The sequence below is a fragment of the Prosopis cineraria genome, unplaced genomic scaffold (assembly GCF_029017545.1).
Source record: "Prosopis cineraria cultivar Desert tree isolate PC_DT_omini unplaced genomic scaffold, ASM2901754v1 PC8, whole genome shotgun sequence".
In the NCBI taxonomy this organism is placed as follows: Eukaryota; Viridiplantae; Streptophyta; class Magnoliopsida; order Fabales; family Fabaceae; genus Prosopis; species Prosopis cineraria.
The window spans coordinates 32,684,255-32,708,108 of NW_026555339.1; the positions used below are offsets into that span (position 1 = coordinate 32,684,255).

General features: G+C 32.0%; 1 protein-coding gene and 1 long non-coding RNA gene across 3 annotated transcripts; one reads left to right on the forward strand and one right to left on the reverse strand.

The window, feature by feature from the left end:
* Positions 1–9,275: 9,275 nt before the first annotated feature.
* Positions 9,276–12,066, forward strand: LOC129318981 (uncharacterized). Its single transcript, XR_008595373.1, has 2 exons — positions 9,276–9,841; positions 11,307–12,066. It is a non-coding gene; the product is annotated as an uncharacterized LOC129318981 (long non-coding RNA).
* Positions 12,067–15,033: 2,967 nt separating this feature from the next.
* Positions 15,034–16,902, reverse strand: LOC129318828 (uncharacterized). 2 transcript variants are annotated; one of them, XM_054963795.1, is made up of 2 exons: positions 15,951–16,902; positions 15,034–15,422 (listed from the first exon to the last, which is right to left on the reverse strand). In XM_054963795.1, exons 1-2 carry the CDS (start codon positions 16,836–16,838, stop codon positions 15,378–15,380), a joined length of 933 nt encoding a protein of 310 aa, XP_054819770.1. In that variant the 5' UTR covers positions 16,839–16,902; the 3' UTR covers positions 15,034–15,377. The 2 variants fall into 2 exon arrangements, with proteins under 2 accessions (XP_054819770.1, XP_054819769.1); XM_054963794.1 differs by having other exon boundaries at positions 15,034–15,425.
* Positions 16,903–23,854: the final 6,952 nt, after the last annotated feature.

Below are 23,854 nucleotides of genomic sequence, written 5' to 3' on the forward strand. Positions count from 1 at the left end.
TTAGCCTTCTTCTTCATCCCTTCTAACTATTCCCTTGTTGGGGCTATGCTTAGGTTAAACCTGTATTGTTTCATGAATACCCCAACCAAATCACCCCATTTCTTATATTTAGAGAGATCAGATTTCATAAACCACCTTAACACACTCCCTGTGAGACTTTCTTGGAAGAAATTGATGAGGAACTTTTCTTCCCTTGACCAAACTGATATCTTTGTGTAGTAAGTAACCAAATGATATTCAAGATCACCACTACTATCATACTTGGTGAAGTTTGGTACTTGAAAATTCTTTGGAACAGGCACTTTCGGTGGTAAGCAAAGTTCGTCAATCTTAAGGGATTCCCAAGTGACTGGACCTTGTAAAGCCCGAAGTTGATCCTTTATTTCTGACATCTCTTCCTTCCAGCTATCTTTGGAATTGTCTTCCATGCCTCTTAATGATGCATTATTAAACCCTTTAGTTGGATCTATAACTGGAATATTATATGTGTATACTTCTCCCTTATTCCATTCTTAGGTAGGTTGTTTAGGGGATTTCGCTATAGGATCAATCCTTCCACTGACTGTCGTACTGTTAACAACTCCCCCTTGTGGCTGTAAAGACTCATTTCCTTAGTTTCCATTAGGGGGTTGGGTGTTACTAGTGTTAGCTGTCCCACTTGCATTCATATTTTGCAATAACTTCATCATTTCACCCATTTGAGCTTTTATAAGGGTCACTTAATTTTTCAAAGATGATACTTCTTCTTCCATTCTTTCCTCATGCTCAAGGTTGTGAACCTCCATTGCCAAAGCCTTAACTCAAGCACGAGTCAAATAAACTCGGGTAGGGTGATGAGTTTGGTTAAATGAATTCTTTATCGGAGCAATGTTATCTTCCTGCTTAAAAAAATAAATAAATAAATTATAGATCATTTTATTATTTTTTTTTAAAAATGGAAATTAGTAGATTGTCACTTAGAGTTAGCATACAAAATACTAGGTCACTTGAATGCGAATCACCGCTTATTTGAAGAATTATCATAGTCTTCTTATTCCTTTAAGATATGTATTGTATTCATAAGAATATAAGGTTGGCAATCAATTCATAAGAACTCTAGTTTCTTTATAAATGATGTCCATTACAAAAGAGAACCTCTTGGTGCAAAAAACAAACAGCCCAAACGTTTTACATATAATTCCCTTACATCACCATGATTGCACTAATGCCCTTATTTCCCCTATGACGTCATCACATAGCATAATGAAATCTAAAATTTCTACTGAAGTATTAAAGGGATGGCTCATGTGCTCTGTTTGTGTGTAAACCTCTCAGAATCTTAAAATGGTTATATTTTCCAATTAAATCTAACTTTCAGCCCGATCCCTCCATTTTTTTGCCTCTTCTGCTTTTCTGGAATAAAGTGTCCTCCAATCATCTAATGCATCAATTTATTGGTGTATTTGCTTTACCAAATTTTGAATTGTGCCAGATGTATCTCTTCTAACTATTGCTAATTCATTCCCCTTTGCCTCCAACTGTTTCGTAACTATTTCCACCTTTTGTGATAAACTCTTTAAAGGACAAAGGGCTTGTACTTCATCATTGAGAGCGTCCCTCTCTTTAGTGACTTTCATCAGCTTAATTAGGTGATCCTTCATCTTCTGATCATGCTCTATAAGTTGTATATGCATGTCACACATCGTGCATTTGAGCTTCAAATTCTCCTTTTTCAATTGATCTATCTTCGTACTCTCTTGTCACGCATCTTGCCTCTTCATTCTTTCTACATGCTCTTGTAAGGAAGCGTACTCGTGTTGCAGGTGGGTTAAAGCTTCTTTGTTCTCCTATCTGCTTTGGTCAATCTTTCTATCTCCTCACCCCTTCTTTTAAATTTCCTTGTTAATCCCTTCTGTGCTTCTGTTATGTCATTGCTAAGCAAGGGATTAGGGTGAGCGAACATTAGATTAGTTCCCTTAATTCTTTTTGTTAACCAAGTTAGATAATCTTCATCTACCCTTATCAAACATACCCCTAACTCTAGCTTCCCTCTATATAGAACTTTATCTCATGCACTTGCCACTTTTTGGCTTAGATCCTTAGTTGTGGCATCATCATGAAGGAATTGAATTCTCTGAACTACACCTCCCGAAGGAAATTTTTGTTAGAAACCCAGTTGTCTCAATAATAATGCAGGATTGTAGTTTATTCCTCCCCGCGGACCCATGAGTGGAACATTTAAGAAATCCCACATTGATAGATTATTTTCTCATTGTTCCACCATATCAATTTTCAATAAACTCTTCCTTCTTGGAGTTGACTAAAAACTTCGCTCCACCCTTTTCGATCTAATGTGGTTCTGCCTTCTTTATTTTTGAATGCAGTAAGTGGATTATAAGAATCATGCTATTTTCCTTCTTGGAATTCTTTTCCGTACAAGTGATTCATGATCCATACATTTAATAAGTAAAGGCAACACCTCAATCTTCCCTTTTTCTTAGCATGGCAATGGCTTAAAGTCAAGTAGGTTTCTGCCAGAATTGCTGGTACGGGGTTAATTCGATGATATTCTACCATGTAAAATACACTAATTGCATGTAAATCAATTACCCCTATAAAAAATGGGAATAGAATTATTTCATAAATTACCATAGCAAAAACCCTATTGAAAACAATCTATCTTTTCTGCTCAGCCAGTTTTACTAAGTATTTTTCCATGAATGCCCTTAAAATCCCTTCCTCATTTCCTGGACAAAACAATTTGACCTCCTTAATGTTTAGGTCAAGAAGCTTTGCAATTTTATTTTTTGATGGTAGATATCTTGGGTACTTATAAACTTGATCTCCTTCCTCAAGAGGCATCCCCAAGAAAGCACCATATTCCTCTATTGTAGGGGCGAGTTGAAAGTCTGGGAATGTGAAACATCTCAATGTATCATCCTAATACTGTCCCAAAACAATCATGGCATCAGTTTGAACTGGTACATAAAGCAAGTCCAAAAGATCCCTATATTTTTTCCTAAAATCAGATAATGAATTCCTTTTGATGTGTCGAGAAAGTTCTTTCAAGTTGTCTAATGTTTCCATTATTGCCTCCAACTTTATTCCCTTGCCTCTATATACTACTCCTGTTGGAATTGCATCCATGACATTCATTGTTCTTTTCTCTTGTATGCTAACCTTTCTTAACAATCCACTTTATTTCCTATTAAAATAAGAGAAAGAAAAGAAAAGAAAATAAATGAAAAGAAACTATGTCACAAATATAATTTTTAGAGGAGTAAACTTGTTAAATTTAACCATAGCTTCTATCCCTCCAAATCCTTATTGAATTTCAGGGGAGTAAAAACTAGAGTTTATTTTATAAGAGATGGAGAATTTTCACAATTATAGTTAAAGTTTTTTTTTTTGCAAGTCTAATTAACTAATACTAACTCATTAATAATTTTACTCACTCCTATGATTCCTTACTGCTTCTTAAGGAAAATGCCCATCAATTAAATGATATATATATATATATATATATATTACTAATGGCTTTTATAGAATATTTATAATCTAAATAGTATATTTTAACATTGATGACAGTTAATACCCACAAAAGAAAAATCAATAAATTTGATATCTATTCTTTGTTTAAGGAAATGATGTAGAACAAAGTTTTTTTTGGTCCTACATCAAATATTATCCTTAGTCAGGATATCTCAAGAGCACTTCATCAACATACTATAGGGATATTAGCAAGGTTGACTTATTATGTGTAAAGTTCTTGGTTTGATCTAACAATCCTAGCATGGGCAACCAAGTTGCTTCCACCATGATGATAGAAATCCCATTTAATAAATTTATTCCTCCGAGAGCTTTTCAACCCTTCAGGGAGTAAACTTAATAAATAAGTAACAACTCGGGCGAAATTTTCATAGTAATCTCCGGGAACATGAACATTCCTCAGGAAAACCATTACCAACTTTTGCTAACCTAAGGCTCCCTTAGAGCTAGGTTTAGGGCCCATTATGTGTGTGAGGGTAAGTGTATGCAAATCTGATATTCCCCATCCCTCATCTACCCATCAAGTCAAACAAAGAGATAAATATATGTACAAATAAGAGTCTTCTGTCCTAGGATTTATTCCGCATGTTATCTATCCTAAGACATGTTATAAAACAAATAAAAAAGAGAGAGAATAGAAAAATAAAGGAAAAAAAACACGTAAAAAATTAAAAGGGATAATAATGAATAAAAAAACCATATTATATTTGGAGCACAACAAACTTATATAGGCTTGACTCTCTAATTGTCCCTAGTGGAGTCACCAATTGTCGCACCAGAAATGCGACACGGACGGCGCGAGAGTGGAGGTTCCAGTCTTCAGAAGAAAGACTGAAGAAATGGGAGTTGCCACCAAAATTTTGAGAAAAATCTTGGAAAACCATTTAAAGGTGGATAAGGATGGTCTGCGAATTCAGAAAGAAAGGTTCAGGAGTCGGTTGAATGTGGGGAAGGTGTTAGGCACCTTACAACACTCATTTGTGAGAACAATTACCTAAAGTTTGTTGCGCAAAATCAATATGGTTTTAAAATTATTTTAATTATCTCTTTTATATTCATGTGTTTGATATAAAAATGATAACAATTAAGTGAGAAATATTTATTTATTTACGGGGAGGACTTGACTCAGAATCTGACTCTAAGGCCTATGTACCTTGTGATGGAGATCAAAGTCCACATAGTTCGAGCTCGGTAATTGTTGGTGAAAATATTTTTTGAAAAAAAAATTAATCAGAAATAATTCATCATTTTGCAAATAAAATAATTTCTAAAAATTTTGATGTGTGTGTTTTAAATTGCAAAATGTTGATTTAATTTCAATTATTTTCTCAATTTTTGAATTTTTTTTGAATGAGAAAAAGGTAAAGGGTTTAAGAATTATTTTTTATTTTTATTTTTCATATTTTATGATGAGAATTTAATTGCTATACCTGCAGAGCCCTGTTGGTTCATACGGTAATACAATTATTCTTTATATCTGCGGAGAATCCAAACTCCCACATGATAAAAGAGTTTAACAACTTAGTTTATTTACTTAATTTTTTTTATTATTATTTTTGTTAGTGCATTCATATATACTTCTCTTTTTTTTTAAAGACCCTTAATCATCATACCTGTAAAGCCTTATTGACTTTTATGGTAACACGATTATCCTAAATATCTGCGGAGATTCAAAATCCTCACACCATAGAAGATTAAATATTATATATTTTAAAAATATTTTAATAAGTAATTATATAATTTGCGTTTTTAAATATAAAAATCTCAATCGCTATACCTACGAAGTCTTATTGACTTTCACGGTAGGATGATTATTCTAGAGGTCTATGGATATTCAAAAATCTCACATGACCAAAAAATTTAATGCATTAATTTAATTAATTAATTTTATTAAAAAAACATTTATAATTTTATTTACGAAATTTATTTATTTATTTGTTTTATAAGTTAATGACCACAACATTTGTGAGGACTTATTATCCTTCATAATGAGGCGATTAAGCTGAATATCTACAACTCATGATACCATTCAAATGTTCTAATTGATTATATTTGTGAAATAATAAGAACAAACTCCTTCATTTAACCACATATTTAAAATCTCCATATGAAAATGATGTCATATAAAATCAAAATTATCTTCAAGAATTAATCAATTATTATTAAATGAAAATTAAACACAAAATAATGTATGACTTTGAGAAATAAAGAAATAGAAATCAAATTTAGGTTGATCAATATTCTTTCATGCTAGAAGACAAACTTGAATCTTCTTATCACTTAGCTCAACAATACATGCTAAAGTATTATAACTAAATCAACCTCATTTGTAAAAACATATAACCACATGTTAGAGCATATTTAAAGTATGCAACATTATTTAGAAAAAGAAAACACAATATTACAGGATACTTTCTCTTCAAATATTTTCACACATATTTCCTATCCATACTTGAACGTTTAAAACCTCCAAATTTTCTTATTTCAAATATGAGGAATTATCATCAAGGATCCCTTTCATGATACAAATATACTCACGTATCTGTTGCCAGGTTTTAGAACAAGAACGATATGAAGCAAAAGACAAGTGTGGCGTACCAAATAGCAGAGCAAAGAAGGGAGAAAAACAACTCAGACTTCTTGCAGTGATGGAAAAGGATGGCTAGCTCCTAGTTCTGAACAAAATGTTGCTCTTTTCTCAAGCAAGACACTGCCTTCGTTCCTCTGGCAAGAGAAAGACATCTACTCCTTTTCCTCTCGTCCTCATTTTCTCTGTTTTTTCTGCGTTCTTCCTCTTCTCTCTGTGTTCTCATTTTTGGTGTTCTTCTTCCTCGGACTACTGCTCTCATCCGTCTCTTCCTCTCAATCTCCATGCTCTTCTTTTCACGTTCTCTCTTCTATTCTCGTCTCAACTCTTTCTCTCGATTTCTCTCCTATTTTTCTAGCTGAAACCAACTCCTCTCTCCCTTCAGCTCTTTCTCAGTTTCTCTCCTTTTCTCCAGCCAAAACCAGCTCCTCTTTTCCTGTTTCACGTTCAGCTCTCTCCGTCCTCCTCTTGCTCTGTTTTTCTTCTCTTTTCCTCTGTACCTCTCTTCTCCAGTTTTCATTCATCCTCCTGCTCCCGTTTTCTTCTTCTTTTTTTCTCCCCGTCTCCTCTTGTTTTTTGCATTTTTATACTCCAGGTCTCTCCCTCTCAGCCTCCTCTTTTTCTCCTTTTTTGCCTTTCTTTTAATGCTCTGTTTTTCTGAGCGTTTTTTTGTGCATGTGGGTATGCGTGTTTTGCTTTTCCCTTGCTCTTCGGCTTTCTTTGTTGCGTGTTTCAGCTCTAGTCTGCTGCTCTGGTTTTCCTTTTCTTTACATCTGACTATGGTTTCGTGCGTGACTTCCCTTTTTTTTCTATGTATGGTACTGCTCTGGTTTTGATCTCTTTTTTTTTCTGCTTTCCTTCTCTACATGTTCTGCTTCCCTTTTCCTTCTATCATGCTTAGTCTCCGTGTGTGTGTGTTGCTACTGCATGTTTCTGTTTCTTCTCGTTCTACGTATGTTCGAAAGTGTGTGTGGGTGCGTGTTCTGTATCACGTGTGTTTGGCTGCTGCATGCTTCTATTTCTTTCATTTTTCTTTCTGGTGCTCAGTCGAAAAATCTGTGCATGCATAGTCTATTTTTTTATCTAATTCCTGCTGCTACACCTGGACGAATGGATAGAGGCATTGGTTAAATGCTGATTTCCATATTATTTATATTATTATTATTTATTTTTTAAAAAAACCTAACTCTCTTTTCTTTTAGTTTTTAATTATTTTTTTATTATTATTGTGTATATGTACATATGAGGGAGACAATTAGATCTACAAAAATTTAAAAATGCTTAATTCTTAAGAAGTTGATTCTCATAATTTTCTTATTATTGAAATATTTTGAGAGAGAATTTTAAAGATTTGAGCAAGGTTAGTATTCTTAACTTTAATTAATTTTTTTATTGTAAAAGATACATAATCTCTAAAAGGATTTTATTTTTGTATTATATATATATATATTTGAAAGTATAATCCAAATAGATTAAATTTCCTTTTTTTGTATTTTTATATTTTTTTAGTTATTAAAAATAATGTCCGAACAAAATACGGTGTTCATAAGGCTTATCAAACGGCTTATAAAACTCCTATCAGCATGTCTCCATACCGGTTAGTTTTTGGGAAAGCATGTCATCTACCTATAGAGCTAGAAATGGTGCTTATTGGGCTATCCAAAAGCTCAACTTTGATTTTAAGGCCATGGGTGAAAAAAGACTTCTCCAACTGAATGAACTTGATAAATTTCGGCTCAATGCCTATGAGAATGCTAGGCAATACAAGGAGAAGACAAAAAGGTGGCATGATAAGAAAATTTTATGCAAAGCATTTGAGCCAAGCCAAAAAGTATTCTTGTACAACTCTAGATTGAGATTATTTCCTGGCAAACTCAAGTCTAGATAGTCAGGACCGTTCAATGTGGTCCAAGCATTCCCTCATGTTGCTATTGAGTTAGAAAGCACTGAAGAAGAAAGATTTAAAGTCAATGGGCAACGATTGAAGCATTATTGGGGTGGTGAGGTAGACCGTGAAGCAATCACCTTGCCCTTATTTGATGCCTCTTGAAGAAGAGAAGAGTCAGGATGAATGAATATAAAACAAGCGCTACTTGAGAGGCAACCCAAGTTTTAAACCTTATCTTTTGATTTTTCGTTTGTAGTTTAGTTGTTTTGGTGAAGTTATGTGTGATCTTGTCATTTTTGTAGGTTAACAAGAAGATATGAGGAAGTATAAGCCTTTGGAGAAGCAAGAAATGTGGCCAAAGAATAAAAGAGCACAAAAGGAAGGAAAATTTTAGGGAAGTCAAGCTATTTAAGTTTTTTTTTATGCTTATAAACTTGTCTTGGAAATTATTTTGAGCTTATTAAAGTAAATGCAATTTTTTGTGATTTGATTACCATGAAAAATGGTTCTTTTTGGGTCCTCGGAAGAGGTTTTAAAGGGTGAACAAATCAGATTTTTGAAAACAGAGTGCTGCAGAATTTTGCTATCAAGAAAGTTCTGACAAAAGTCACTTTGGGCTCACGACTTTGAGATTCCAGAGAAGGTCAAAGTTGTGACTTTCATTTCAAGCTTAAATCCAAAGTCACGACCTTCATTTACTCTGGACTGTTTGAAAAAAAAATTTGAATTTTCTTTTTCAAAAAATATAATATTAATAATATTTTTTCTTTTCTGTCTTTTTCTTTTATTTCCCTTTTGTACTAATTTTTTGTTTTTTTACAATGTTTTAATATATATATATATATATATATTTATATACATATAATTTTAATAATAATAATTTTTTTCTTCTTTTCCTTCCCTCTCCAAATGTACTGCACCTGCAGCTCCTCCTCTTTAAAATTTTTTTTGAAATTGGTTCAAATTTAAAAAACCCTCAGCTCTTCCATTCCAAACTCATGGTTACACACATCTTACTTTCTTTTTCAAATATACATATATATATATATATATATACACACACACATATATATATATATATATATTTGAATATCTTCATGCAGTTTTTTTTTTCTTTCCTTATCAGCGTTTATTTCTTCTTTCCTGATCAGCCTCATTTAATAAAAAAAAACAACAGAGAGAATCTGACCTGAACTGACCTCACATGTCTTCTTTCTTTATTTCCCTGTCTAGTTTTGTCCTTTCCTTTTGCACCTCACTTCCATTCACTGTCATCCCCTTGCTTTACCACCGTCTACCAGCATTTGTAGCTTTACTCGCTTTCACCGTCACCTCGTTTTTTGAGTTCCACCAGCAGCCACAGCATTTCCTTTCCCATCTCCTAACTTCGTTCTCCACAACCACCGTCTGCTTCTTCTACTTCTTCTTCACCATTTGCCCAAGCCTTCGCCACTGTAGCTTACCCTCACTGTTCTGATCACTCTCCGCTATAGCTTCATCCTTGCTGTAAGCTGTTGCATTACCGTGTTCTCATCATCTGCCACTCGTAAGTCTCCCTCTCCATTTGCACTCACCCTTTCTCCTCCTTTCGCTACAATCTTCTTCTCCAATCCCTATTCTAATCGCCAACATTCAGATCTAGAGATTGACTCATTTCTGCCATTTTCGTTTAAGCCACACAGCTCATTTTCTCCTCCATAGCTACTGTCTAAAGCTTTGATTTATGCTTCTGCTCGGTCTAAAATTTCTCAACTACTCTTTGCCAACGAGTTCACTGTTTCGAGTCTATTCACTCTTGTTCTTGTCGTATTCTCACTATTCTGAGTTTGGGTTTTGAGGTACATTATCTGGCCAAATTTTTTTTATGTTCATAAGGTTTTGTTAGTTTAGAAGTCTTGTATTAAGCTCTGGAATTTTAATCTGGTTGCTGGATTTTGATTTGCTTCTAAACTATCAGTCACTCAATGTGGAAGGTTTTGGATTTGAATGCATTGTTTAGGGGATTGATTCACAAATTTTTAGGTTCCCTTTAACACTGTTTTGAGGGTAGTGCATTTACTCTAAAATTTAATGCTAATGGTTGATTCTCTAAGATTGGACTAAATATTAATTATGGGATTCTATGGTTTTGACTAAGTGTTTGAGCTTTTGGTGCTTTCCTTGTTACATATGAATTTTTGAATAGACTTGATTGAAATGGCTCTATTTGATGTTCCAACTGAATTAAATTGAGCTCATTCATTGAATATGGTTATCTAGAAATTCAGGGTGTTTGAAGAATAATTTCTCACCGTTTTGATGATGCTCATTTTTCACTGTTCTGGGTTATCTTCTTCTGATTATAATGAAATGATGTTGATGCTAGAATTTCATGCTCATGACTAGCTACTTGAATATATTGTTGGCATACTCTAGATGATTAAAAAAGGGGTATTATTAGCATGCTTGTACAAGTTGAATTTGGTGAGCATGAATGGGCTATATTTTTTTGGTTGAATGCTCTCATTATTAACCTTGAGCTCATAGTTGTAATCAATGTTTAGCACTTATTGTCATGCCTTTTAATTTTGGATTTAGCATTGATCTTCATGTTTTGTACCCTTTATTAAGTTCAAATCTGTGTATATGGAAGCTAGACATTATTTAAATCCCTTTGTACAACATGTTGTCATGTGCTAGCTTCATTAAATCTTATTTGTTCTGATTTGAACTTTTGTCATTACTTGTACTGGCTGTTGCTTATTGGTGTTGCATCGAGTGCTTTCTTGTGGGCAATGGGTGAGAAAAGTGTCCCACTTTCTAAAAAAGCTAAGTTCATTAAGGTTAGTGAAAGCTCCAAGGGATTGGGATGGGATAAAACCTGATTTGCCACTATTGCAATTCAAGATTATTTTGAGTAAAATTTGAAGGGCGCAAAAAAATAGTTCAAGAAAGACCCTTCCCTTCAAGATAGTCTGAGCAATTTTACAATGATTTGCATGATGTATATCATGCCACTAGCCTCATTTGTAAATAAAGCCATGCCTCTCAGCCGCTTGTAGAAGCTTACTATGCCTACGCTGCTTGCAAGGATACCTTGCTATGTAAGGTACGGGGCAAATAGGTAGAGATCACTGAGGACACATTTCGAAAGGTGTATAACCTTTCTCCCATAGAAGAGTGCTAATATACTATTTATAAGAATGATAGAACTCAATTGCCATTTGATGATGTAGTCCGAGTGCTATGCCTTCCTAATAAAAATATTTGGCAACATGACACCCATGGCAATCCTAAGAGTATTTTGTGCTGTAATCTGAACAGGATAACTCATATATAGTGGCACTTCTTGGCATCTAATGTGATCCCAGTAACCTATATGAGTGATGTGACTGTTGATCAAGCTGCCCTTTTATATAGCTTAATGATGAGGCAATCTGTCGACTTTCCAAAAATCATGTTTGAGTACATGCGGAAGTTGTCTAGAAGTAGATATCGCAAGCAAGCATTTGGGTTCCCACACTTGATTACTCAAGTGTGCTTAGAGAAGAAGGTTCCCACTTTTCTGAAGGATCTCATGCTCCCTCCTTTGCTAATGTTCAATTATAGAGAAATTCGATGTGCTAAGGGACCAAGAGGGGTGCCAAATCAAACTGCGGATGGTAGGAGGCATATTGATCCACCTCATGTTGAGCCTACACTGAGCAACCTCATAGAACTCATCTAAAATATGCATGAAGGCCTCCAAAGCCAGCTAGATTGGATTGACTTCAGGCTCCACCACATTGAGCCATTCTTGCATCAGAGATTTCAGATAGACTTGCCAGAGGAAGAAAAGGAGGCCAATATTAATGTTGGCCAAGACTCAGACACCCACGCTGACTAGCTTCACCCTTCTTTACTTTACTGCCTTTTATTTCTGTTTTTAATTCTAATTAGCTGTTGATTAGTTCTTTTTGGGTAAATATGGTTAGCCATAATCTTCTGATATATTTTGTGCAGGGCTAACTTTGATATTTTTGTAGCTAATATGTAATACCTTGACTAATCTCTTGCAACTAATTATTCTATGATAACTTGTGCACATGCTGGTATAGTTAGTTGTATTTTTGGACTGCCTGTAGATATATCTCAATTATACTGTTACAGGTTTCTAATTTTTTTTGTGCCTCTCATGCACCTTCTTTTTAGTTATTAAGTTGCATGAGAGAGGGCCCTCATTTTACCCTTTTGACAGTGTGGACACTGTTCAATTTAAGTTTGGGGGTGAGGGTATTATTTTGGTTGATTTGAGATGAACTTTAATTTTAAAACTTAGCTATTTACTATTCCTCTCTTCTGAAATTTAAGCTAGATTGAGAAATTATTTGTTGAACAGAATGCATGATCCAATGATAGAATGTTGCTTAAACTATATGTTTTATAGGAAGTTGTAATAAATATTTTGGCATGCTTGATTTGCAGGGTTAAGGCTTGCTTTCTAGTAATTTGTGAAATTTTCTTTTGCACTTTTGAATCAGACAATGATTTGAATGCCTCTATTAGGAAATTTTGTGGCAAGTTTATGTGCATTTTCTTTCTCTTAAGGCATTTTAATCACTTTGCATGATATTAAAATATGATTTGGGCATTCTTTCAATTGTGTTTGAGCCTTTCAAGCCCACCTATTGCATCATTTCCATTTGATCCCCTTTTTGAGCTTGGAATTGAAAATCTTATGTATTTTTTTTTAAACCTACATTAGACCCTAGCCTCTACAACTTGAAAAATCATGAATTACCTTACTTTTGAGATAAGTGATAAAAAAATTGTGTGCTAGTAGGGAAGATTGGTTTAGTTGTTTAAGGAGGTGTTGTTGTAAATTTGGGTGTGAGGAATGGAACTAAAGTTTGGAATTCTACTAATTGTACTCCTGAAAAAAGTATAAAAAAATAGAAATATACATGAAAAAAATTACAATGAAAAAAAAGAGTTTCAATATCAATAAATTTGGAGTACAAGGAATGGTATTTAAGATAAGTTTGGGGAAAAGTATTTGGCTAGCAAGGATGGAATGGTTGGCTTCTCATTGTCACTTATCTCAAGTTCTTTAAATTCCATTTATCCTTTCATTTCAATTAGGCCAAAATCTTCGGCCACGCTACAAGCTTACAAAGTTCCATTGATTTTGAATTATGTGAAGTGATCTTTTAGTGGAGAGAGAAGAAGAGTTTAGGCATATAAAGTCTTGATATTGAGTTGTTACATTTTGACTTGATAGTTGCCAATCATTCTCTGGTCTCACACACACACATTTCTAAATTATTGAAAAGCATGATCTTAATTTATGAATTGAGCATTCCTTTATATTTCACTGCTATCCTCTTTAATATATATTTGGAGCAACTAGTGAGGATATTTTCATGCATGCTTAGTAGATGAATAATTGGTCAATCTAGTTGTTTTATTATATGTTTTACTCGAGGATGAGTAAAAATCTAAGTTTGAGGGTGTGTTAACCTCTAGAGGTTCATGTTATTTCATCACATTTTCCTTAGATTCTAATTCATTTTGGTTCAATTGTATATGTTTTTATTGCCCAAATTAGAAAAATGTGTATTTTGTTTTGGGCTTGTGTTCTTGGCTTTACTTTGATATTTTTAGCCTAATTTCATGTTATTTTGATTGAAGTTTTGATTAAAAGCATTTCTGAAACTTTGTGAATGTTTATGGAAGGCTTTTGGATGAAAAAATTAAGAGCAAAATGATTGATTTTCGTTAGTTGTAAAAATAGTGCAAAACTGCCAAAGACATCCCAAAGTCGTGACTTTCATTTACGACTTTCGCCACTGTCAGAAAAATGCTGCGTTTTATTTATCAGAAATTAGTTGGCTAGGACACATATAAGCTGTGAGCTCGACTCAGAATGCATTTTTCAAACTTTTAGACACATTTAGAGCTTGGTTGCGCTAGGGTTTGGACATTGGAAGAGTTGGGATCAAGAGATTGAAGCTTTGAAAACATTTGGAGCTCTTCTTCTTTGGTTTTGCTATTCTTCTTCCCTTTCCTATCTTGTAATCTGAAATGAGTTCACTCATTTTATATATTTATAGCTTGTGGATGATTATGGGTAGTTAAACCCTTTATTCTAGGATTATTTAGAACCCTTGTATGGATTAACATTATGTTCCTCCTCTCTTTTTGTGATTAATGATATATATGTGTTTATTTTACTCTTTCCTTAATGCTTCTAACCCATTTAGATGTTGGGTTCACTTAATTGATGCTTGAGAGGGCTAGGTTGAGTGTAGAACTTGAGTAAAGTTGTGTAAGAACTTGATATTTGCATGTTGATGGGTGGTTTTGCTAGTAAGATAGAGATATACTTGCTAGCCTTGCATAGCCACATTAGGGTTGGTGTTTAAAATTGAGTTTTATTAATTGTAACAAGAGATTGAGCAATTAATTTAACTAAACACATGTTCATGACTTGAGAGAGCTTGTCTAAGTATTTTTAGAATCGTAGGTTAGCACTTATTTTCATTAAAAGCATTTATGAAAGGAGGTAATTTTGGTGTTATGAAATGCAAGGGGAATAAATAATTCTAGGTCCTAAATTGTGTTTAAAGTTTGTGAATCACTCACTTTTCTTTATTTTCTAGCGTTAGTTTCATTTGCAAAGTCATTTCACCTAACTATGTGAAATTCAACTTGATCAAATTTGCTTAGTCTTTTATTTAATTATAGTTTTTTTAAATAAATTCTTGAGGGAACGATACTCTACTCATTTTATATTAATTGCTACGACCCGTGCACTTGCGGTTAGCAACAAACTCACATTGGTGAATATTTAATTTATTCATCTAATCCTCTGTTAATCTCTATATCCATACTAAACTAAAAGACAATGAGAACATTAATCCATCTGTCAATAATTATTCCATTATTGTGTGTTAATTAAATTCTCTAAGCTATAAATTGAAATATATATACATATATATTGAAAACAAGGATATGCCTGGACATGATTGTTCATTTATTTTATGTATAATAAAGCAGGAAGGAGTAAATATAAACAAAAAGCAAGCTTTGTTTCGAAATACACAGATCTCACGTCTGTAGTCCGTCTTATGTAACATCTCATGCACGGATATACATATAGCCAAGACAAGCTTTTATGTTGGCTTCTACTTCGACAGAATATTTATTTTTGTACTTACCTTAACACAGTTCTTATTATTGAGCTCACACATACATATAGAAAAACCCAACAGCACATTTATTTATGTAGTTACATTAAGACAGTTATTACTATTATTATTATTTTTTTTTGGCGCCAAGTTATTATATATAAGGTGGAGCTTGGTAGCTAGCCTGGTGGAATATATATGCATGCCTCCATGTGGCTCCTTATGTTCAAGGCTTCTTCTTCATCTCATTAATCCACGCTTCTGCTTTCTTCTTCTTTTGTAATCAAATCAAAATACAAGTAAACCACAGTTATTAAGTACACAAACATGAACATCTCGGTGTAAATAACAAATTCTATAACAAATCATACTATTAATGAATCATACATGAATCATGCAACTCTCTAGATTATATATATGGTCATCAGTTTAAGTCTACTAACTCAATGATAATTTTATCATTGAGTTAGTGGATTTAAACTAATAAACAGATTATATTTTACATAACATGATAATACTGTTCCATTTTATCAAACAGTTATAAGAGATTTGTCATATAATATTAAAAAAATATCAAAAATATCAAATTTTTGGAGATCATATGAGAATTGTTCAGATTGTGATGTTTGTTTTGAATTTTTGTATGCATCTTGATATTTTTAAGTATTAATAAAATTTAAAAATTATAATTAAGATATTTATTAAATGAGTAAATTTAAATCACCTGATTCAAATTCATTCATTACTGATAATAAATACTTTGTAATTAATTAAAAACGGGCACATATAGTGGACTTGCCTTGTCAATGTCAGTACCACTATAGTGTGCTTCGTTCTCGTTCCTCTTCTTTGTCTTCTTGTCAGTATCAGTACCACTGTGATTTGCTTTGTCCTCATTCTTCTTTGTCATCCTGTCCATGTCAGCGCCACTATTCGTCTTCTTCTTGCCATTTTCATATTCGATATCACTGCCAGTGCTGCTGCTGCCACTGTCGAAGCAGCCGGGGCTATTATCGAGGATGCGAGTAATCTTTTTTTCCAATCTTTTATTGTCTTTTTCGATTAGTCTATTTATCCTTTCCGTTATTTTTTTCTTCTCCTCCTCCCTTTTTCTTTTTTCAGCTTCTTCCTTCTTCTTTTGTTCCTCCCTTTTCCTTCCCTTTTTTCCATTTTCATCACTGCTGCTGTGGCTGTGGCTGCCTCTGCTAGGGCCATTGCCGTTGCCGCCGCTGGGCGGGTCGCTGCCGGGGGGTTTATTGCCGTTTCCGCCGCTGGGCATGACATTGCCGGGGGGGTCATTGCAGCCGCCACCGCTGCGGAACCTATTTAACATACTTTGAAGACTTTGTCGCAATAGCCTTTGTTTCCATTTCTGATGCTTTCTTCTCTCCTTCTCCCTTTTCCTTTCTTCTTCTTCCTTCTCCCTTTGTTCCTCCCTTTTCCTTTTTTCTTCTTTCTCCCTTTGTTCCTCCCTTTTCCTTTTGTCTTCCTTCTCCCTTTGTTCCTCCATTGGTCTGGGTATCATTGCATCGGCTACCGTTTCTACCACGGGTTTCATTGCATCGGCTACGGTTTCTACCAGTGGTCCGACTACCTTTCCGGCTACTATTGCTCCACCTGCCGCCAGAAGAGGTACGGCCAACCCTTCTACCAAAGCTGGCAAAGCTGGAATAAGAAGAGCCGCCATTAATGATCACTATCACTCAATGATTTCTTTGAATGTCCTCTTTTGATCGCTTGGTCTGTGGTGTGGATCCATGAAACTCTTGTGATTTATATAGAGCATCATGCATGCATGGTGATGGAGCATGTGGACTTTTCATGTTAAAAAACTGAACGCTCCAAATTTACAGGTTTTATTTTATAGTTTTGTTATATATTTATTAAAATAAAAATTATAAAAATTTAATAAATATATCTTATCAATTTCAATAATGTAGATTTAATTTAAATGGTCTAATTTATATTAAATATTTTTACAATTTTTATAAATTTTTGTTTGAGTAAATATAATACTTAAAAAGTAAAACTAAAATAGTCTCCAAACCGGCACCTTAAAAAATTTGTAAGAAAAAGTTGTGAGTTTAAAATTTTAAATTTAGACTGTATGCCCAATAGTCAATTTATAAAAGTCATAAGAAATTTTAATATTAAATTAAATTATTTAAATTAAATTTACATTATTTAATTTAAGCAGTCCAAATACTCATCACCTCAAAACCAAACGTCATGATATTCTCAATGTTTTTTATAGAAAACAATTTAAGTGAGTTAGCTTTAGAGGTATTTAACAAATTATCTGTTAATAAGGTTATCACTTCAGTCAATGACAAATCCAAGGGGAAGCATGCCATACTCTGCATCATTTATAAATATAAAAATTTTTATTTGTAAAACATTTTGAAATCAAATTCCCCCCCCCCCCACCATTTTAAAAAAAATTCAATTTTAGCCACCCCCCATATCATCATTTCTGGATTTTTCATTGATATCGGTAGTGAAATTTAATCCCGTGACTTTGAGAGTCATAAGCTACATCTTTATCAGCCAAACCAACACTTGCTGACCGCATGTTAATAAAAAATTATTTATTTTTTTGACGACAAAAAAATTATGTATTCCAACTTAAAGGTTGAAAAGTTATTGAATTTTGAAGGTAAAAAATATTAGTAAACATGACAGAATTTCAAAAATTCACAATCTTGGTCTTTTTTTTTTTAGCGCTTATCATCAGGAGTTATTGGAGTAAATACCGTTTTTTTTTTTATTTTTATATGCTAATATCTTAAAACATTTTCAGAAAAAAATGTATGTTACAGAAAAGCATTTTTAAATTTTAAGATATAAAATTCTTTTTTATTTCATAAATTAATCATAAATTAATATATGTATGTATATATACGTACCTTGTATGAATGAACGATAAAAATCATTATCAATGAGTATTAACGTTTTTCAAAAATTAATGCTCAAGGGCATCGAATTATATATGTACGTACGTAAAACTATTTGTTATTCCTAATAACCTTATTGTAACCTTCTTTTAGGTTTTTTCTGTACTGTTGCTGGGGTTTATTTTAAAATTTTAAGGCATTTTATATGATTATTTTTCAGTCTATAACTTATGTAAAGATCATTTTGTATTGAACATAATTATTTTGTATAATAAGTTCTTGACGTAAATAATTCTGTTTTCTTTCTGATAACGTTTTTGTTATGTTATATAATTAAAACAAATTAAAAATTTCATTCTGCTTGTTCTTAAATTAATCATGAATTTTGTATCAAAAAAAATTAATCATGGATTTCTATGACACACACACACAAATTTCAATAAGTATTACTTCCTCCCTTCAAAAATGTAAGATATTTTTTGAGGAGTTGAATGTTCAAAAATATAAGGCATTTTTAGTCTTTCGAGATGTAATCATTGTCTTTTTTCAAGAATACTCCTATTAATGAATGACTTTATATTTATTATAGGGTATTTAAAAGGGGTAAATATAAAAAGATAGGATTAGTTTGAAAGTACGTAACTATTTTATTGTGGAGTGAGATTCAATTAAAAATGCCTTACATTTTTGAATGGAGAGAGTAACACTTAGTTATATGCCCCAATCCAACCATACACTTGCACACACCACTATTTATATGCCATAATAGATTTAAAAAAAAATGCTATTTCACTTATTTTGTACTCATCAATAACTCAAGAACTCCACAACTAATAGTAGGGGGTTAATTTGCAAGAAATTTTAAAACTTGAATCTAACACATTTATATATTTGAGATTGTTTAGGGATTCTAAATTCAAATCAATCTTATCCATACCCTAATTTTCTTCTATCATACATTTCTTCAATTAATCGAATCCTCTTATATCTTTTCCATTATTCGAATGTGTATTATAACTCATGGCAATAGGCTTTTTGGTTGTTCATTATAAATATTAATTAGTCATTTGATGTTTTTGATTAATTTTAATAATATTTTTAATTAATTCAAATTCTAACATTATTCAATCCAGATAGCAGTAGCACTCCCAATCCCAACCTAGTTTGTTCTGTGTTCCCACAAACATTCATTTTAAATTTTATATATATATATATATATATGTAACTGTTTCCACTTTATATAAAATATATTATAATAAATTATATTCCAATTGGCAAGAAAATTATATTCCTACAGGTGCAATTTTATTATTTTTCAGTTTGGAATATAAAGATTATTCTACTATTAATCATTATGTATTAATAATATATCTTTTAAGAGTATACTTTTTTATGATGTTTTATTATTTTGCAAATAATTTATTTAATGAAAGATTTTGTATATAGTTTTATTTTGACAATTTTTTGATTAAAAAGGCTTACATTGGTGTAGTCTTGTTAGAAGCTCACTAATAATAGAGCTAGGAAAAATGGATTGATCCCTGTCAGATCGGATTGTCTAAGTTCATTTAAATGGAGGGCTAAGCTTAAGGTTTTCAGTGCATCAATGCTTAATCATGCTTAGTTCTCTCTCTCTCTCTCTCTCTCTCTCTCTCTCACACATTAATATTTAAAAAATGAGGAGGGAGAGAATCCAAATTTTGAAAAAAGGGAATGAGAATGTTAGAAAAGGAAACCCTAATCTAGTATTTTAATTGTTTAATAATTAATTATTTATGATTTAATATGTTTTATTTTCATATATTTATTTTAAAGAAGATTTTTTTTGTAACAATTAAAAGGGCTTGAGGCCTTTGGGATGACTCTAAGCTGTTGAGCTTTGCAAATATATGAAGATTGAGTAATTGAGTATTTTAGGTTTGATTTTTTTAAGCTGGGGCCAATCCCGACTCATTTTATCACCTCTACTCATCAAGTTATAATAAATTATATGAATAAATATAATTATGAAAATACTTGGAAATTATGTATCGATAAAATCATCACAACAAAAGAAAAGAAACATATATCAAGAGATCATTTTAAAATATATGAAGAGATAATAATAATGTGTGAATTACCTTTCTTTTCCATGGGAATTCGACTTTTTTCAAAAGCCACAGGTTCCATTTAGATTGCCATTAATTTTGTTCTCTCTTGATCTTCTAGCATTTTCCACTTTTACTCCTAATGTGTGTGTACTTCACATCAGTCCTGAGAGTTGGATTCCTTTTGTACGACAATGAGTTATTGCCTGAAAGTAAATGGATTTAAAACAAATTTATAACATATATCATTCTTGTTATCAATATTAAAAGGATAGTGGATATCTATTTTCATAACATCTTTATCTTCATCTTCTCCTATAAAACTCCCATCATTATGAAAATTGATTACCCTCTCATGAAACTCCCACCATTATAAGAGTTAATTATCCTTTATTTACTTTTATCATTTATGCATCCTTTGATGTGTAAGACCATTACTTATAAATAGACTATGTAATTTGTATTAAAGGATACAATAATTCATAAAAAATTCTTTCATTCTCTTGTCTCTACTTTTTCTCCCAATATCATTATTTTCTAGTTGCTTAATTTTATAACAATTCTATTAATTTTATTACTATTTTCAAATAATGTTAAAAGAACTCTTTATTCTCTTGTTGAAACTTGCTAACAATGTAAATAGAAACTATAAATTTCAAAAAGTATTTATTACAATTTTTTTAAATTGTTTCTCATAAAGTAAATGCTTATTTTTACTAGATAAATTTGTGTCATTAATTACATGGATTATTTAGTCCAAATTTTTTAATTTTAAATATAATTGTTATATTTAAACAACTTTCTTAAACTGTGTGAATTTATTATTTTCTCTTATATTCGTAATTGTTTCCCACTATACCATTTTAATATTTTTAATTAGTTCATGAATGTGATTGGAAATATCGAAAAGAAGAAGATAGAATATTTAGTTTTGCTTTTGGAAAATATGATTAACCTTTTTCTTAAATGGGAATATAAATATATAATGTTCACATTATTCATACGAATTAGTTCCATTCACATTAAGATAGCCATTTCCACTCTTTTATGAAGGTTGTGCATCACAGAAGTCCTAGGAATTGTATTTATGTTTGTATATTTTGTTCTCTTTTCCCAAAGGAACCAATGAATCATCATAAGTCACTTTTTATTAAACCCAAAAAAAAAAAAAGAAAATTGATGGTGCTTGTAAGCGATTTTCATATAAGATGAACTATTAATTTTTTTTTTTCTAGTTTTTTTACACACTTTTTTTATGAGTATGGTAAGTACAACAACACCCTTAAAAATGAAACTAATTTGAACAAAATATATAAAAATTGACAGAAACAGCTCATTTGCTAAATTAATGCATACGAGACTACAAACGTTACCCTTAAAAAGTTTGATCCTACCCTGAAGAACCCATTGCATTATCATAACATAAAATGGTCTGCTGTAGATGAGGAGGCTCTTGTTGCGAAAATGAGCCATGATTTAACAAAGTCCACAGAAACAAGAGTTTGAACACAATACAAATAACAAGAGTTTGAATTATTTAATTTTTTTAAACTACAACTAGGGCTATAAAGAGGAAACACCAATTCTGTGTGTAACAATGAGTCATTATCTAAAGGTAAATGGATTAAAAAAAAAAATCTACTACATATATCATTCTATTCTATTTCCAAATAATGTTAAAGGATCTCTTTATTCTCTTGGTGAAACTCGCTGAGAATGAAATGTAAAATACTCCCTTTGTTTTTAAATATAAGATAAACTATCATGTATCTTCTTGATTTTATTTATAAGCAAAATTACAAATTTTAAGAAGCATTAATCATATTTTTTCCAAATTGTCTTTCATAAAGTCAATGTTTATTTTCACTCAAAAATTTTTTTAATTTGAAATATAATTATTATACTTAAGCAACTTTCTTAAATTATATGAATTGGTTATTTTCTCTTATATTTATACTTGTTTCCCCCTATTCCATTTTAATATTCTTAATTAATTCATAAATGTCATTGGAAATATTGAAGAGAAGATAAAAGATATTAGTTTTGGTTTTGGAAAATATGCTTGATCTTTCTTTTAAATGGGAATATGATTGTTCACACATTAGTCATATGAATAAGTTCCATTCACATTAAATATGAGAGAAACTACCATGTACCTTTTTATTTATGAGCAAAACTACAAATTTCAAAAACTGTTTATCACATTTTTCTTAAATTATCCCTCATAAAGTCAATGTTTAATTTCACTAGGCAAATTTGTTTCATTAATTATGTGGATGATTGAGTCCAAAATTTTAATTTTAAATATAATTATTATACTTAAACAACTTTATTAAAGTGTGTGAATTGATTTTTTTCTCTTACTTTTTTAGTATTAAACCATTCGGTATTTGAAGCCAACAGCTCTGGCTAATTGAAATTCGAGTCAGGTTGGGCCCCAATGGGGATAGCTTTCCCAAGCATTTTTCTCCATTTCTATTGCTTCAAGGATCGAACCTAATGGCTAATGGTTAAGGGACTCAAATCCCTAATTTCATCTCAGGCAACATGCATCGGTGAATTTTCTCTCTTATATTTATACTGGTGGTTTCCCCGATTCCATTTTAATATTGTTAATTAATTCATGAGCGTCATTGAAAATATCGAAAAGAAGAAGATAGAAGATTTTAGGTTTGCCTTTGGAAAATATGCTTGACCTTTATTTTAAATGGGAATATAATTGGTCACACATTTGTCATACGAATGAGTTCCATTCACATTAAGACAGCCATTATTTTTGTTCACTTTTCCATATTGTATGATTGTTTTCTTTGAAGGGTTTGTACATCACAATTCCTATGAATAGAATTTATGTACATCACATAATTCCTATGAATAGCATTTATGTTTTTATGCTTTTTGGCTCCTTTCCGAAAGGAGCCAATGACTCATCCAAAGTCACTTTTTATAAAGGGCAAAAATTGATGGTGCTTGTAAGTGACTTTTACATAAAATAAATTATTATTATTATTTTTAAATTTTACCCCTATACAATTTTTTGAATATGGTAAGTGTAACACCCTTTAAAAAGACAAATTTGACCAAAATCTATTAAAATTGACACAGACAACTCGTTTGCAAAATTAATGCACAAGAGACTACAAATGTTATGCCCAAAAATTAGGATCTTTCCCTAAAAAACCCATCATTACACCATCACAACATAAAATGGTTCGCCACAGATGAGGGGGCTTTTGCTGTGACGAACGAGCCTCAATTTAACAATGACCAACAAACAAGAGTTTGAACACAACACAAATAACTCAAGAATCTGATATCAAGAACAATGGGGTTTTACAATTCTAGCATCCAAAACTGGACAGATTGGAGAGGAAGGGGACTAGAAGATGTTATTGGATCTTTGAAGAGGGATGAAGCACCAAAAGAGAAGGAAACACTTGGGAGAAGAGGAAAACTAATAGAATGCAAAGTGGGAGATCCAATTCCCAAGGATATGCCATTTCCAAAGGCATTGACTAGATTTATCAAGAACAATCAAGAGGATGACAAGCAAGATGTCATTTGAATAGCCCCAGTCACTACTCCCAATACCACACATAATATTGTTAGGATAGGCTGACACTCAAGATGGGGTGAATTGAATGACACTTAAAAAATTTTAAAAACTTGAAAAGAGTGAAGGAAGAAGATAATATACTCAAGATTTATACTAATTCAACCAC

Bases quoted from the DNA above. Each gene is read 5' to 3' on its own strand.
- LOC129318828 (XM_054963794.1), bottom strand. From the start codon at position 16,838: ATGGCGGCTCTTCTTATTCCAGCTTTGCCAGCTTTGGTAGAAGGGTTG. The intron at 15,426-15,950 runs GCAAGTCCACTA...TGATTACAAAAG, and splicing joins GTGGTACTGACATTGACAAG to AAGAAGAAAGCAGAAGCGTG.